Here is a 17,860-nt window from a genome sequence, read left to right on the forward strand (position 1 = left end):
TTTACGTAGTTACTGGTTCACCATCTTTAGGACAAAACACCTGGTCAAAAATCTTAAGAGAGGAGAGACTTCTTTTGGCTCCAGATTCCTGAGAGAGTTCTAGATTGTTTTCTATTGCTGTGATAAAGACCCTGGCTGTGCTGACTAGACACAGGTAGTCATTTGGAAAGAGGGAGCCTCAACCGAGACAATGCCCTCGTCAGATTGGCCTGTGGGCAAGCAACTGTGCATTTCCTGTATAGATAATGATATGAGAGCTCACTGTGGGCAGTATCACCCCTGGGCAGGTGGTCCTAGGGACTATGAGAAGGCAAACTTGAGCAAGGCAGGAAGAGCAAGGCAGGAAGGAGCCCCCCTCTGCACATGCTCTTGCATCAAGGTTCCTGACTTGTTTGAGTGTGTCCTGCCCCACCTTCCCTCAGTGATGAACGGTGATGAACAGTGATGAGAAAGTTGAAATAAGCTGTCCTCTCCAAGTTGCTTTGGAAGTGTGCTTTATCACAGCAACAGAAGCGTTAACTAAGACAGTGACCAGATGGGTGAAGAAGGGTTTGCTTCACCTTACAGCTTGCGGCCTGCATAAAAGGAGGGCAGGGCAGGAACACACAGAAGGAACCTGGAGGCAGGAACTGAAGCGGAGACCATGGAAGAGGCTGCTGTACATGGCTTGCTCAGCCCGCTTTACCACCTGCCCAGGGGCAGCACCACCTCTGACGGTTGGGCCCTCCTACATTAACCAATTAAGCTTTGAGCACTAGTGGTCTTTCCAGCCCAAAGTTTCTATTTTCCTTTCTATATTTAACACCCCTTCTCAGAAAGCGTGGTCAGGTCTGTCACAGCAGTAGCCAAGTCTTTGGTACCAATTCTGTTCTGCTTCCTTTTGTGACAAAGACCGTCCCAGAGATGCCAGGATGCTGAGCTGGGTGGCCTTCACTATTAGAGAATTAGGAAGCATTTGTGGCATGAAGTGTTCCTTGACTATCTTCACGTTAATTGTGTTTGAGAAGTAACCTTTAGTATTTAAGCCATCTAGGAAAGTAGCCATGAATATAAATTGGGAGAGCTGAGGAACTATATTAAGTGCCGAGCAGCCTCCTTGTTCAAATAGGATGCTCAGAGCAGTGCAGCGTGCCATGTGGCACACGGGGGTGTGGTGTGCTGGTGTGAAGGCTGGCTCGACTGGGAGCCAGTGGCGAGTTGAGGAGCAGTGTTCTCACAGCAGTCTAGGCCCGCCACTCTTCTTTAAGGAGAAAGGAGTGGCGGTGGCTTGCTTTTTTATTTCAGAAATCCTACCACTGCCTCAGCATCTAGCCAGAACTCTTCATGGCTGTGCAAGAGGAACATGGGGTGGCCTCCCCTGGCTCCCACAGAATTCTGGTCTCCTTTTATAGTCTCGAGCCACTAATCACATAGCTCTGGGAACATGGTTGACTTTTGTCACACAAAGGCTGGATGGAGGCATGGGGTGTGTCCTGGACTTGTCCTGTTCATTTTCTAGTGTGAATAGAAAGGTCTGTGATCTCCAAAAGCAAAGTCTGGCATTTTCTTGGGATTTTCTGGGACCCATGGGACTTAGGCTAACTCCACAGTGAACTAAAGCAGGGGCTCAGGCGCCGCTTGCTCTGTGCTCTGATCTGACGGCACAGCAGAGGGTGGGGGATTGCAGTGGTTTCTAGAGAGAAGGGAAGGAAGGCAGTGTTTTGGTGGATATGTGAGTGATTACAAGGGACAACTTTGTCACATTACTGTTCTCTGAATGGTGAGAGACTGCATACCTTGGGGTTGCTGTCTCTCTCTCCCCAGCCTCGATTTATCACAGGGTACAGTGGCTGACGTCTGTAATCCTGTCATGCAGGAGGTTGAGGCAGGAAGGGTGCCACAAGTTCAAGGCTAGTATGGACTACAGAGTGACTTTCAGACCAGCAAGGGCTGCATAGTAGGACTGTGCCTAGAATGAATGAATGAGTCTGGGAACTGGCTTAGTGCAAACCCTGACTTCAAATTCCTGGAACTCAATAAAATCAGACACAGTGCTTGTCTGTAACCCCAGTGCTTCTACAGTGAGATGGGTGAGGAAGAAACAGGGAACCCCTGGAAGTTCAACAGGAGACCTGTCTCAACCAGAGTGCAGGCAAGGACTGATGCCCCTGGTTGTCCTCTGACCTTCATATGCATGTGGTGGACACACACACACACACACACACACACACACACACACACACACACACGCGCGCGCGCGCGCGCGCGCGCGCGCATGCACACGCAGAGGGAAAGTGAAAGAGAGAGACAGAGGGGGGCAGCACTTTAAGAGTTTACAGAATTATGATTTTGTTAATAATTTTCATGAGTTTTATGGGGATAGTCCTTTCACTGTGGTTGCATCTACTCTACTCTGCGTGCAGGAGAGATGGTTCCTAAGGATGAACCAGACATAGTTTTAGACATAAGAGGAAAACTTTCCCTGTGTCAGTGCTGGCTGAGGCTGGGAAGGAGGGGTCAGAGGAGATTGAATCAAAACATTTGTCTGCACTGTGTGGTTTTGTCTACCCCACTCGTGTTCCCGGCTGGTCACACGCACGCACTCACGCACACACTCACGCACCCACGCACCCAGGAGCTACCTTGTATCCATGGATGACATACACACGCACACATTAGCTTACTTCTAATGTGTATTTTAGCTCAATGGGTGGGCACTGCTAAGCCTCCATGGCTCGTGCGCCCTTCCCTCCAGTATCCTGGGCTGACACCTCTAACTCTGCCCTCAGCTTAGCTGCTCAGTTACCTCATGTGAAGCCCAGTGGCCTCGCTGCCAAGACGCTTTCGAGCCTCTTTCCCAGTCACCTACATTTTAGAAGATCTCCCTGTAGGTCCGAGTCTGGCCTGTCCTAGCCTGTGGACACCTGGAAGTCCTGCCTTTTTCTTTCCTCTCAGCCAATGGCCGTTAGCATCTTTATTGGTAGGTCAAAGACCAATTGTGGGTGAGGACCTTTGCATCAGTAAACACAGATTCCTGATCAAAGCGTCAGAACCACACCCCACATCTGTCTTCCTTAAACTTTGTTACAAAGAATTTATGGAGTATGGATGTCAGTGCTTTTTTTTTTAAAGAGTTTTCTTCAATTTTCAGCTGAAAACTTCAGATACGAAAATTAAAATTGCTTGTGGAAACTTCCTACTGTCTGTAGTGTAATTGATATGCAGAGGTCTTACGTGCATGGCCAGACGAGCAGCTCCCTCTGGAGCATGGCCCCTGGGAAGTTTCTGTCCTTCCCATGACCAGTCAGGAAGTGGAGTGGAGCAGTTGTGTTCCAGGCTCTGGATCCCATAGGCCTCTTTTTGAGGAGACTTTCTATTACTTCCCTAGGGCCATGCATCTTTTCTCCTTGGGCAACAGACCAAGAGGGGACAGACAGACAGACAAGTCCCTGCTGCTTCCTGGTGTTGAGGTTGACTTGGTAGTCATGAATCTTAATTTCTGCCAGTCCACCAGGAGCCTAACTGCAAGAGCAAAAGCAGGCAGTCCCTCCCTCTGTCCTTATAAACTTGGTTCTAAGTTTATGCCCTGATGCTCAGAACAGGGTCTGCCACACACAACACACATGGCCTTTAGGAATTGTCTGCTAAATGCATGTGTAAAGGTAGACTAAGTGTTAAATACATGTTTGTTTAAAATGCGTCCATGCTGTTGGGTTTTTTTCTTTTTCTTTTTTTCCGGAGCTGGGGACTGAACCCAGGGCCTTGCGTTTGCTAGGCAAGCGCTCTACCACTGAGCTAAATCCCCAACCCCCCATGGTTTTTTTATAAGGAAGAAATAATTAGTTTTTGCCTTTATCAGTCAATGTTACAAATCATTTTGCCTCTCTAGATATAGAGGAAAGGTGGGGGAAAGTTTGGGGGACAGGGTTTTCTGCAGGCCAGGCTGGTCTCAAATTTACTATGTAGTCCAGGATGGCCTTGAGTGTCTGGTCTTCATGCCTCTTCCTCTCAAGTTGTGACTGTGTATCTTTATAACCACACTCAGTTTATGGGGTGCTGGGAACTGAACCCACAGCTCAGACACACTGTGCAGGCACTCTGTTAGCTGGGCTACATTGCCTGGATTTAACAAACAAAACAAATAACTTGTGATCTCTAAGTGAGAAAGTGGGAGAGTGAGAAGGAGAGGGAGGGACTACAGGTGAAGTTATAATGTAAGGAGCAGCAAGAAACCATGTTGAAGAGAGAACACTGATGATATTTGCAAACTGTGTCTGGATAAAATTATCTAATGCTGTGTACTTGAAAAGATAGTTGTAGAATCCACCATCAGGCTTGGCTATCAAGTGGAATATCACAGTAGCTTGTGTTCACCCTTCTGTGAGGGGACTGGTTCCAGGATCCTATTCGCCAGCCCCACGCCATCAAGGTGCTCACACATAAAATGGTATAGGTGGTGTTTTACATAAGAGCTACGCACCTCCTCCATGTGTGTGACACTGTCTCTGGATGGTGTGCCCGATGTACGACATCCTTACTTAGGAAGTAAGAGCAAGGGAGAAAGACAGATGCACTCCTGCCCACCTGCATATGTGTGTGCGAGGTTAAATAAACCCACTTTCATCAAGTGTCAGAGGGCAGGCAGTGCCCAGAGCTGAGCCGAGCTTTGCAGGCCGAGTTTCCTCCACTTCGGATGACAGCTTCTCACTGTGCCCGGGACTTTGCTTTTTCCTAGTTTGACATCGACGACGAGGTCGAGCTCGGATGCCCTGCAGCGGCGATACGGAGCTCCTGAGCTGGAGGTAAGTGCCCGTCCTGTCCTTCCCTGGCTTCAGCTCAGGAAAGGCTGAGCCATCCCATTTCTCAGGAGAGCCTTCTGTGCTGGTGTGAGTTTTTTTAAATTAAAAGTAAGTTTTTCGGGGTTGGGTATTTAGCTTAGTGGTAGAGCGCTTACCTAGCAAGCGCAAGGACCTGGGTTCGGTCCTCAGCTCCAGAAAAAAAAAAGACAACAAAAGTAAGTTTTTCATACAGTGTATTCCAATCCCTTTATCCACCTAACAATAATCCCCACATACAACAGGCCAATTAAAACAAACAAAACAAAAAACCAACGCAAACACAAGAAAGAGAAAACACATAAGAAACACGTAAACACTCGTGCACACATATAAAGCTGTACAAACACAAAATCAGAAACCATAGCAGAGAAGCAAAAGACGAGTAAGGTAGGCGATGCTCAATCAAGCATTTTGAGGTAGAACATCTCCAAAAAGACCATTGGGTTTGTTTTGTTTTGGCCACGTCTGCCTGGGTGTGGGACCTGCCTTTACGTCTGGCTTATATACCCACTGAGAAAACTAATTTTCCTTTGCATTGTATTGACATTTCTTTTCTGGCACTCATTGTTCTGTTTTCTGTCTGAGAAAGAATAAGATATTTGTATAGAAAAAGAACTATTGTCCTTTGTGTTAAAATGAGAGAATTTTTTTAAAAATATTTGTTTATTATAATAAATATTTTATTTATTATAAATATAGTACACTACAGCTATCTTCAGACACACCAGAAGAGGGCATCAGATCCCATTACAGATGGCTGTGAGCCACCATGTGGTTGCTGGGATTTGAACTCGGGACCTCTGGATGAGCAGTCAGTGCTCTTAACCACTGAGCCATCTCTCCAGCCCAAACAAAAGAATTTTTGATTTTCCATCAACACTGTGGGCCACTGGCCTGGCATCCTGCATTCACCTAGAGGCCAGGGCTCAGGGAACCTTATTTACTCTTCTTGGCTGTATAGAGTAAAGGCGTTCTTTTGTCTAAACCACTCACCTGCTAGACACCTTTCTGCAGTCTCCATGTGCAGCATGGCTATGGGGTTATGTATGCTCTGGAGGAAGGCAGACAGGCAAGGGGTGGGGGGAACAGAGCAGGCTCTGCACATCTGGTGTGGACCCTGACACCTCAATTATGGGTCAGTTCCAGCACACAGTTGTGCCATTCAGTGAGGAATTCAGGACTGCATGCACATGGATGAGGTCATTCCCCTGCATGTCAAGATTCAAGGGAGTATTTAGCTCAAAGAAACAAATCCTGTTTTTTCCTTTCCTGTGCAGAAGTCTGTCTTCTGGAGCTCTTGGTAAAACACAAACCATGGTCAGAAAACTCAATGGCACAGGGCAGTTCAGCTGAGACTCGCTCGGCAGCCAGGGACTCGGCAGCCAGGGACTCGGCCGCCAGGGACTCGGCAGCCAGGGACTCGGCAGCCAGGGACTCGGCAGCCAGGGACTCGGCAGCCAGGGACTCGGCAGCCAGGGACTCGGCAGCCAGGGACTCGGCAGCCAGGGACTCGGCAGCCAGGGACTCGGCAGCCAGGGACTCGGCAGCCAGGGCGGTGGTGGCACACGCCTTTAATTCCAGCACTTGGAAGGCAGAGGCAGGAGAATCTCTGTGAGCTTGAGGCTGCCCAGGACCTGGGGCTTCAGTGATAGCTCAGTCGTTTAGCACTTAAGGTGCTGATAGCGTTCTAAAACTGTAGTTTCACGCAGCCCTCACAAAAGCCGGGTGAGGGTCTGTCTGTCCTCTGCATATTACAGAGGGAAAAGAGTTTCCACTTAGCAGGATGTGGCCCCTGGGTACATGTTCTTGACTGCACATTGCCTAGAAGCACAGCTGCTGTCCCAGGTCCCTGCAGCTGATTTAGCCTGGCATCTGGCCACTGGCTCCATTCAAATAGCATTTACTGGATGGACAAGCCTGGTGTCTTTCCAGATATGGGTGGGCGCTCTGCTCTGCAGCTGGCCATTTAGGATGTCCTTTCCAGCACCTAACCTAGAGATAGTGAGCCATTATGAAGGCCTGTTACCCTGCCAGCTTCACCAGCTCTCTGCAGCTCACAGGAGGAAATTGTGCTGGTTGAATAGGTTGCTGCTGTCTGACAGAGAATGGTCTGCAGAAGCAGTCTTTGTGCCTTTGTTCCTACCTTTGACTGGGCGGCCACCTGCTGGGGGGTGAGCATTATGGTTTCAATGTTTCCTTTGTGTACAGCCATCAAACTCAAACAGCAGCAAGTCCCCAGGTTAGATTTAAGAGAGAATGTTGTTCCTCTCCTTTGAGGTAGAACCGCAAGTGGGTTCATGCCCCCACGTCATTGCCTTTGAAAGACCAAGCTCACATTTTCTGTGGTAACTTAAGCTTCAAAAGGAATGGGACCTCGGCATGAATAGAGTGGGCCCACTGACTTAGTGAGCTGTAGACTGCCTCACAGGATCCAAGTTTTGTGGAGCAGGAGGAAGCAAAGGCTTGGCCTTCAGTGGGACTTGTGGGATGAGAGGCTGATGGTCTCCTGGCCCTCAGCTCTGGCCCTCTGGCGTTTCTGTGGCTCAGCCCTCTTCCACTAGAGATAGCAAGGGACCCTTGCTTTCCAGACCCTCTTGGCAAGTGTAGTCATTCCATTCTTTCTTACTCTGTTTATCAGTCTTTCTGCAGTCATGTAATCAACGTTCATGATTTTGTTTCTTTTTCTTTAAGTTTATTGTTTTGAACAAGTAAGAAATATGATATAAAACTCAAAATGTACTAACGAAGCAAGCATTCCAGCCTTCTGTATCCACAGCCAGACCAGCAGCCTGATTGTTTGTTTTGATGTATAAGAAAGGGTCTCACCGGAACAGGCCGGCTGCTCTGAGCTCATAGGGGCTCCCAGGATAACCCTGATTTCACTGGGGCTCCCAGGCTAGCCCCGAGCTCACTGTTACTGCTTGGGCCATCCATCAACTTGGGAGTCTTCTGCCTCCTCTGTCTTGTTGCTATGGCAGGAGTGCAGCCATCCCTGCCCACAGCTGCCTGTATCTGTCCTTCAGATTTAACCCATTCCCAGTTCACACTCGTCACCTTCGGTGCCTGACTGCCATGTGCCACTTACTGTCGTGAATTATGAATCCCAAGGTCTCATTCCGCATGTGTCCCGGCTCTGTCTTGAAGCTAGTGTGATGACTTCTGGCTGCTGTTTGACCTGTCTGATTTCACTGTCATCAATTGGAAGCACAATCCTACTCCCAGCCCCTGAGGCAGAATTGATGAGTAGCATGTGTGTAAGTGTGAGGCAGGCAGGAGCATGGTCTTGTTTGCTGAGTGCTTTAGTTCAAGTCGTGCACAGGTAAGAGCTGAAGCAGAATGTCTCAGTTGGGTGATTTATTAGGGATCAGCACATTTAGAAGAAAGGAAGGAGACAGAATTGTGCAGAGTATAAATAAAGTTAAAGCACAACATAGGCTGGACTAACCCCAGGGCATGTTCCCAAACATACATGGTTCCTCAGAGTGGTGTACATGTCCTGTTAACTGGGCCATTATATGCCTTCCATGACCAGTCACTTGATGGAGGACATCCAGAAAGGGCCTGTTATGGGACAAGGCAGTTCTACAGCTGAAGCAATGCCTACAGGAGCTGGCACACAAGGCTTTGTTCCCAGAATAGATCGCTGAGGTGAACACTAGGTCCTTTGAAGGGTACGTGGCTAGAACATCCCCATAACCGTGAGGGTGGTCCCTGTTGCTGTACCCAGGACATCTGGGGACAGATAATCCCCCGCACTAACTTGTACTTCTGATAGAAGCTTCTCCACTTGGGCAGCCTACAGTGCTAGGGACGTAGAAAGCAGGCATCTGACTCAGTTGCTTTTGCTCTCGCAGGTGGCCCGGTGCTGTTTCTGCTTCGGTCCAGATGGGGAAGGTACGTGTTGCTGCTCTGGGCCTGACTGTGGCCCTGCAGCCTGGGGTTTCTCTCTGTAGACATCTGCAGTCCAGGCACTACTTTGGCACCTAACTACACTTGTTCCAGAGCCGGTTTAAACTGTTATGATTTCTCACATCTCCTCAGGGCTGATGGGTTTGTCTGTTTGTTTGGCATCGTTATTCATATCTAAGTTAAGTGAGAGTTAGGAAATGCAGTGTGTGTGTTCTTTAAAGGGATGATGAGGAAATGGACGAACCCATGCCTCATTTGGGTGCCCTTTCCTTTCTTCAACTTGCTTTTCTTTGCAGAAGGAAAGTTCCTGGGTGAAAGCTTATGGGCTACTCTCTCTGCCAAGTTTCTAATATTCTTCATGTCTTCAGGGGCTCTCTTTCCTCTGCCCCACTGAAACGTTCATGCTAACTGATCTAGTCAAGCAAGTTCCTGGGGTAGCTGAAGTATAGGTGGCTTTGTGGGTTTCCCACTTAGCAGCAGGACCGAAATGTGCCAGGCAGGAACTGCTGTGGTGCCAGCATGTGGGTTCACCACTGCCCTTGGGCACCCTCTGCCATCTGCAGACACGGAAGAGCAGCAGAATGTCAAGGAGGGACCCAGGGTCATTTACGATGAGAAGAAAGGCACCGTCTACAGCTACTCCTATTTCCACTTTGTCTTGCTCCTGGCTTCCCTCTACGTGATGATGACTTTGACCAGCTGGTTCCAGTAAGTGGCCTATTTGATTGCTGTAAGACCCAACTCAGCGTACTGTTTCTGTCCAGTAAAATAGTTGTTTGAGAAGCACAAAAAAACAAAACAAAAAATCTCAGTGTGGTTCTCTAAGGTGTTGAGTCCTCTGTACTCTCCTTAGCCTTGGTAGCAGCACCCCGGCATTCCTCCCAGTAGACCAGAAGCCTTTCCAGGGCGTTGAGTGTGCTCACTGCAGTTACGTCAGAGCTCTCTGGGGGACTCAGAGGGAAAGGACGAGCTCAGTATATGAGAGACTCTGGGTCCCATCTCTGTATTGAGAAGCAGCAAACAAGTCAGGGAAGGCTAAGTCCACGTGGCAAGTTTGGAGAATATTGTCAGAGCAGTAGAAAGATTATCTTAAAGACTAACACAGTGGGGTTTTTCCCTACTGCAAAATATGTATCGCCTATTCTTTCCAGTTTTAACATTAGCCAATGCCTAATGGATCTGATTTTTTTCTACGTGGAGATTCATACAGACCCAGCCTTCCAGTTTTATCTGTATGTTTGACTGTTAGTGGTGTTTGTTTGAGGGGCTCTTCTGTGCGTCACTGGTTGTGAGCACTAGAGATTAAGCACGAGTGGGATTGACAGACCATGACCCAAATCCCTCGACTGTGTCAGATAGTGAGTGCTGGAGAATAGGATACCAGGGAACAGGAGCTGCAGTCTGGAACCTAGAGTTAGCAAACGCTCCCTGGAGGACAATCTTCCTGAGGAAGGGACAGGCTTTGCTGTTTCCTAGTGATAACAGCTAAGAAAGTATGGACGGAGCTAAAATCACAACCATGAGATGCTAGTGAACGTTGAAATTCACTACCATCCTATTTCTACTTTGGAAATAGGACAAGGTAGAAATTGGAGCCCCCTTTACTCTGCTGATAGGTCAATTTGAAAATATAACTTGGCAATTCCTTGCGTGGTTCAACACAAGATCATAGGATATAATCCAGCAATTTCCCTCCTAAGTATATATAGATCTAAGACAAAAAGGGAAAGTAACCAAAAATTAGAGGCAGCTGTTCATGTCATAAGAATTCATAACAATGCAGAAATCAGGGGTAGCTCAAATGTCCACAACTGACGTAGAGCTAGCAAGATACAATTTATCAATAAGAAGGAGTGATGTATAGTGAGTATCCCCAATCCAGAAACCCCAAAATGTCCTCAGATCTCACAAGACATGGGAAAGTTACCATTTCTGATTTTGGGTTTATTCGCCTGGTAGCATCTATGTATTTCAGAGTGAAAAACTCATAAGATTGGGTCTCAGGCTTCTCAGCTAAGGGACGCCCATTTGGTGCTGATACATGTACAGTGCAAAGAGCTTTGGAAGTAATATGCTATGTTTAAAGAGCCAATCAGAAGTGACTGTGTGGCCTTGGGGATTTAGCTCAGTGGTAGAGCGCTTGCCTAGCAAACGCAAGGCCCTGGGTTCGGTCCTCAGCTCCGGAAAAAAAAAAAAAAAAAAAAAAAAACAGAAGTGACTGTGTGACTGTGTGACTGCATTTACATGAATTGGCCTAAAAAAGACAAATCCTATAGACAGGAAGTAGGTCAATGAATGCTGGGTAATGGAGGATGCTGGGAAGGGGGGGGGGCAGCTAAGGGATGCAGGAAGTCTGGGAGGAGGACCAGGATGTTCTAAAACGGACGGTCGTAGCAATGACTCTACAAGCCTGTAAGATTGGGAAAGTCAGCAAGTGATACATTGTAAATGTATGTAAGTTGTAACTCCATCCATTGCTAAGAAGGAAAGTTGAAATCTGCTGAGGACCAGAAGTGCCTTGTTATCTTTGTGTTCTTACCATGCTCTGTTTCTCCACAGCTATGAAAACGCCACCATTGAGACCTTCTTCGTTGGGAGCTGGTCCATCTTCTGGGTCAAGATGGCCTCCTGTTGGATGTGTGTGCTGCTGTACCTGTGGACCCTGGTGGCTCCCCTTTGCTGTCCTTCCAGGCAGTTCTCTGTCTGAGGATGTCCAGGTGCCCCACAGCTCAGCAGGCCTGTGCCCACTCTGGAGGGCTGCCCCTGGAACGTGTGCACCAGGGGTTAAGCAGCAGCTGGTGCCCTGTGCAAAGCTGACATCCCCAGGCTAGCTTAATTAAGCCTGACAAAGCGCCATCTCCAGATGAGCTTCTCACTGTCAAGTCCAAAAGGAAACAAACTACCAGTTTGCTCTACAGGAATTGAACCCCGTAGCCAAGCTGGTAGGTGCGGTTATATCGTCTCTGTATGCCTTACCCACAAGCTAGCTAGAGTTTTGCTGCTGCCATTCCTGGGTGTGCAGAGCTGGGGGCACAGCAGCCACCACAGGGAGAGCACGGCCTTTCTGGCCTGCCACTCTCATCCTTGGCATAAAGAGCAACAACAAAACACTGAGTCCTCAGCCTGAGGTGGGCCTGTTCTCTGTCACTCACTCTTGCCCCTGGAGCCCCCACAGCTCCTGTTTATACAGAGTACAGAGGAAGTCCCCCCCCCCACTTTGAGCCCCCCTTTGAGTCCACCCTCAACTACTTCTGCATGTCCCTGCCCCAGCATTTTCTATTGAGGTCATGATGCTGGGAGTCACGGCCTTCCCGTCCCCTCTGCGCCTGACAGAAGTCCTTCATTCTTGTCTAGGGTAGTGTCTATAATAATGTGAAAAGCACAGTTTGCTCACACCTCTGTGGGACACTCCACCATGCTTCCCCTACCCGATGCAGGTCACTGCAGTAATCCTGGTGACGGTGTCCATGCCTGTAAAACAGGGTGCTTGCTGTTATCTTGCCCAGGCAGTGGAGGATTACAGTTCTTACTTGTTTGTCTCATTAACAGGAATGCTTTAAGGATCTTAACAAAAACGTTGCTTCTTTACTGCAGCCTGCCACACCCTCTCAGAGTGTTAAGGTCAGCCTCCCTGGTTCTCCCCCACCATGAGGACTTCCTCACTTACAGTGTGTCCCCAATGCTAACATCATAGATTTTTGGAAGTAGAGAAGGGCTGGGGTGAGGATCCAGGCAGCTTCTAACAGAGCTGGCCAGACAGATTGGCTGGGCAAGCTGTGGAAGTGCGGAATTAGACTGAGATGCAAAAGCAGGTGATTGGGGTTATCTCACAAGACTACGATTATATCCACAGAAATTCCCAGATATGGTTTTGGAAAGTAATGCTCACGTGTGTGCATTTTAGTGCTGGTGTTCTTGGCAAGGGAGGAAATTTCCCCAGTGCCTATCTGAACAAGTCAGGCAGAACCGGGACCACCTAAGCCCAGTTCCCGCATGCCGAAATGTCAGATTCTTCACTTCTGCTCACTCCTGTGCCCCTGCTAAAAGGACCCAGGGGAAAGAAATAGCAAATTCTTTGGAGAACTTGCCTGGTTTACAGTATTCGAGATCCTGTCTTAAAAGGTATACAAATAAGGACATTTATTTGTCTGTAAACTTCATCATAATTCCTGGTATAGGAGGAAGAGGTCAGGGCCTCTCAGCAGTTCACAGACACAGGAGAATCACAGAAAGCATAGCTATACCCTAACTCTAACAAGTCTAGTTAATCCAATAGGAGTGGGACCCTCAAAAACTGGGAATGAATGGTTCAGAAAGTGGCCTGTGCCAGCCGGCTCCGTGCAGCAGCCCCTGCTGTGCCTGCGGGAGGTTCTGTGACCGAGGCAGAGGGGAACTCAGGTAGTGGTGGGAGCAGTATTGTTTTTCAAAGGTCAGTCTTCTCTGCTGAGACTGGCAGCCTCATGCCAGGTCACAGCCAGGCTGACAAGGCCACACATTCCTGGGCTGGCCTCTTTTGGCCCCTTTTCCTCTCAGTAAAGCAGCTCAGGCAAACCCAGTCAGAACCAGTGACAGAGCCCTAGTGGCTTCTCTCTGAACCAACCAAGCCCCACTCACTCTCCGGCTGCCTGAGTCTTGGTTGAGTGCATGGCCCGTCCTTCAGAAGTTAGGTCTCACCGAAGGAAGAGCTGGCCATGCCCTTCTTTACTCTCAGCTGATGGTATTGGATTGATGGTCAGAATGAAGATGGCTGTGCTTGAGGATGAATGGTTTCCAAGTAAGCTATACCTAAGAATTGAACCTTTAATCTCAGCCGAAGCCCGGGGAGCTCTGAGATTTCTAGGCCAGCTAGACCCTATTTCAAAACAAAAGGTTAACATTTGTGATCAGCTGTGAGAAACTACTCAGGTAGAAGCCTGTTTGTGAGCTTAAGAACACTGTTGTTTGTGAGACTTGAGAAAACTGGAAAGTGTGCCATTGCTCTGGGGTAACAACAGCAAAGCTCACTTGCTTGTTCCACCGGTGACTTTTAACGATACAGACCTTTGCTTTGAGCAGTACCGGGGCAGGACTGAAAGTGCATGCTTTAAAGCTCTGCTACTTAGCCATGCAGTCCTGGAGGCAGAGTTTTGGAAATCATGTGTTCTCTCCCTCTCGTTTTTGTGAGTAAAACATTAGTTATGCCAGGGAAAGATTCTCCTGGGGTCTCGTTCCCACTGACCTAGTTCCCACACCATTGCTGAGTCCTGCTTTGTGGTGCTGGATAGCTGATCTGGGCTTCTTGGGAAGTCAGCACATGACTTATTCTCCAGAGGTTTGGGGAGTTTTATATAGTGAGTGAATGGTGATGTGGAAAGAGTTGTAGGGGCATAGAGTATTGAGACTTTGGGGTTCCGAATCCCATAAGGAGTGGCCAATGAGAGACATAGTGCCATGTTTCCATGGAGACTTCACTCAAGTGTTAATTGCTCCCTTCCCAAATTGTCACCCTCTGCCTTTATCCGATGATGTACTCATGTAAACTTTGCGGAATGGCCCGTCCTTGGTGCTTCATATTACCCTGGAAAGAGAGCTCCAGAGCCTGCATTTAAACTTCTGGGCTTCTCTTCTTCCATTGCCTTTCTAAGCAGTGGCTCTTTTTTATGTGCTGAAACAAACCAATGCACATCCCACATACTGCCAAGAAGTGAAAGGGCTTCAGGAAGACGAGCTCCAGAGAGGACCCTGGGCCTCCTCCATCAGACATGAGCTTGCAATCTGGTCATAGACTCTCAAGGTTTCTTCTGTGACTCACTCACTAGTAAGCATTTTCATTTCCTGCAGAGATGAGCTCTCTGGCATTGGGGTGACTTCAGTAGATAGGTGAGCTGACAAGAGGGCTTGAGCTCGTTCTCATTTTCTGTTTCCTATTGGTGAAGCACTCACAGAGACAAGTTATTTCGAAAGGCCGGAACACTTGGCTTTTACCAAAGAGGTAATTTAATTTTGTTTTAGTTGCGCAAGGGCAGAGCCAGAATGCATTCATCCAGTTGACTTCCAGAAGCTTAACCACATTCATGTGAGGGAAATGATAGAAGTCTTTAAGGTAATCCTTTGGGATCCTGGGAAATTCTCTCAGGTAAAGAAAGATTACAGCAGATGAGTAATATATGTCTTGAGAGCTATTTATAAAAACTGTAAGAGGATCATTTTGTTTCCATTTATTAAAGATTTAAACTTTTTTACTTTGTAAAGAAAAACTACATTTTTATAGTCATAACTGTTAATTTTTTAAGAAAGATTTTTTTGGAAACAATTAGCTGTAGCCAAATTTTGTGGTTACAGTTTTGCTATAGTGGAGTTTGAATGCAATTTCTGTGGTAAGTCTACTGTTTGTTTATAAAGGTCTCCGACCTGGTTAGATTTTGCTACCTTTTAAAATAGTTATTTTTTCCCCATTAGCCACAAGGCCAATTATGGATTTGTATTTGTTTTTCCAATGCTAATTTTTCTATGAAGCACCTGAAATTAACTGGCCTTTTCCTATGTAGAAAACTCAAACTTGTTAACTGTGTATTTAATAAAATGTAAACTTGAAAACTGTATCGTTCGTTTTCTATTAGACACCTGACTAATGCCTCCAGTTAGCCTTTGCCGGGGTTAACGCCTTCATAATCAGTTCAGACATCTTGGCAGCTATGCTAATGGTTTATAACTGACAAATAAAATGAGTGATTCATTTGTCCAGTTTAAGGCCTTGAATTACAAATAGAATGACTAAATCAAGCTAATTAACATGTATCACTTCATTTTTATGGTGGGAACACATAGAGTCCACTCTCGTGACAATTTAAAATGCCCTATTAAATGCAGTCACCATGTTTTACAGTACTTCTCTTGAACCTAATTCTTCTTAGCTTAGCTGAAACTCTTAGTTCTCCAACCTGACTCCAGAGTCCTTGCTAACCAGTTTTACCATCTGCTTCTGTGTTGACCCTGTTTGTTGTGTGTGTTTCAGGTGCTACACATTGAACACAGAGCTTCATGCATGGCAGGCAGGAACAGTACCACTGAGCTACAGCCTAGACACCGAGTGTAACCTTTTGGTTTTTAAGGCAAATTTCACTGTAGCCTGATGTTAATAAGTCATCTTTACAGGGGACCGTAAACACCTCCCCACTTCTCCAAAGGTCACAGGCACAAACAGACATGATTCTGCTAAAGTTCATTCTAGGGAGCCAATTAGTTTGTGCTTCTTTACGAAGAGCACTGGTGAGTGGTTACTTACAGGGTGTGGGTGTTCCTTCCCTCAAAGGGCACACCTGGAAAGCCTTTGCCCAGCAAGTGCGAGGGCTTCCCCATGGCCAAATAGATGGTGTTCCCTTCCCCTAGTCATCTTCTACCTCCCCCAAAGACCACATGAAATTAAAGCAGAGTGTCTGGATACTCAGATGAGGGTCCTGTGACCCTCTCCATTCCTCCATGGGGAGTAAACGAACAGTTAAGAAGCCTGCCCTGATGATCTTTGGTAAGGGAAGCCACAGAACTGCCCAAGATGGTGGTCCTCGGCTTGGAGGATGGTCAACGCTTAGGTGGCCTGAGTTGTCTGTCTACACTTGCACTGTTGTACTTACCAATGTTCTATGAGGTCATTCAAGTGACTTCATGTTGCAGGAGTGCCTTCCTTTTAAAGGCTGACTGGCATTCCGTTGTGTGTACATCACACTTCCTTTGTATATTCTCTTCTCCTCAAAGGAGAGTAGCAGGAGCATCTGGTAAGACACGGAGACCTGAGGCTTTAGGAACTATCTTGGGAAATGCAATTCATCCCACACTCTAAATGGCTTACTGTCTTGTTCAAAGGAAGAGCCGAAGTCTGTGCAGGTGTCTACTAAACACTCCCTTCCTGAACGATCTGCTGCTGTTGCTTCAGTCACCTTGCACACCTGTCACTCTCCCCGGGGCCAGTCCTTTCCAGCATCCTTGGTTCCCTAGCTGCTGGAGGTCATCAAATGTATACTCCTCTGCCCAGAAGACTTGGACTGCATGCAGCGTTCTCTCCACCCTCCTGGACACCTTCCTGCACCCCCTGCTTTATCATTTTACATAGAACCCATTGCCTTCTGTCTTAGTTGTTTTTCTATTGCTAGAGCGAAACACTGTGACAGAGACACCTTATAAAAGAAAGGGCTTAATTAATTGAGCTTATGGTCCCAGAGGCTTAGAGTCCCTACGGCGGAACAAGGGCATGGCGGCAGGAACAGCTGAGCACTCAGACCTTGATCCACAATCAGGAGTCAGAGCACATTCAGACTGGAGCTAGTCTTTTGAAACCTCTAAGCCTGCCCACAGTGACACACTACCTTCAACAAGACCACACCTCCTTATCCTTCCCAAACAGTTCTACCACCTTGGGACCGAGCATTCAAACATGTCCATGGGGCTGGAGAGATGGCTCAGCGGTTAGGAGCACTGACTGCTCTTCCAGAGGTCTTGAGTTCAAATCCCAGCAACCACATGGTGGCTCACAACCATCTGTAATGGGATCTGATGCCCTCTTCTGGTGTGTCTGATGACAATGACAGTGTATTTATAGATAATAAATAAATCTTTAAAGAAAAAAAAAAAACACCTCCATGGAGGCCATTCCCAAACAAGTTACCACAGCATCCAGCTTACAGCTCATAGTCATTCACATTTCTCTGTTTAGTAAGGGGTGAGCAGATGAAGGGGTGAAGGGAGGATTTGTGAATGGAGTTGGAAGATGAGGCTGGTGCGGCTTTGACATCCATGGAGGGCTTCACACACTAATTGAAATAGCTGAACTACTTGGTGGTGAGGTATGGAGTATGGTGATAGACCATGTATGACCGTAGACATTAGTATTGCAACATAGATCCTGCTGAGAACTAGCATTATGACTCAGTGGGACAGTTTGTGTTTACCATACCCATGGCCCTGGGTTTACTCTAGGGTATATAGATAAACGTGTAAGAATGCCCTTGAGAGTTAACTTGAAAAATACAATAAGGGCTGGAGAGAGTGCCTAGTGGTCAAGAGCACTGGCTGCTCTTGCAGAAGGCCCAGGTTCAATTCCCATCACCCACATGGTGGTTTCACAACTACCTAGAACTTCAGTTCCAGGGGGGTCCAACAAC

At 47.4% G+C, this 17,860-nt stretch overlaps 1 protein-coding gene across 2 annotated transcripts in view; it reads left to right on the plus strand.

The window, feature by feature from the left end:
* The window catches only part of Serinc5 (serine incorporator 5), a 103,452-nt gene extending 88,150 nt beyond the window's left edge, over positions 1-15,302 (plus strand). For both annotated transcript variants that reach the window (XM_063281216.1, NM_133395.2), the window contains 4 exons: positions 4,715-4,781; positions 8,672-8,711; positions 9,290-9,434; positions 11,286-15,302. In XM_063281216.1, the coding sequence (XP_063137286.1) occupies positions 4,715-4,781; positions 8,672-8,711; positions 9,290-9,434; positions 11,286-11,433 (400 nt within the window). In that variant the 3' untranslated portion in view covers positions 11,434-15,302. The remainder of the gene's footprint in view (positions 1-4,714; positions 4,782-8,671; positions 8,712-9,289; positions 9,435-11,285) is intronic.
* The last annotated feature ends 2,558 nt before the right edge of the window (positions 15,303-17,860 follow it).

The sequence above is a fragment of the Rattus norvegicus genome, chromosome 2, assembly GCF_036323735.1.
Source record: "Rattus norvegicus strain BN/NHsdMcwi chromosome 2, GRCr8, whole genome shotgun sequence".
In the NCBI taxonomy this organism is placed as follows: domain Eukaryota; kingdom Metazoa; phylum Chordata; class Mammalia; order Rodentia; family Muridae; genus Rattus; species Rattus norvegicus.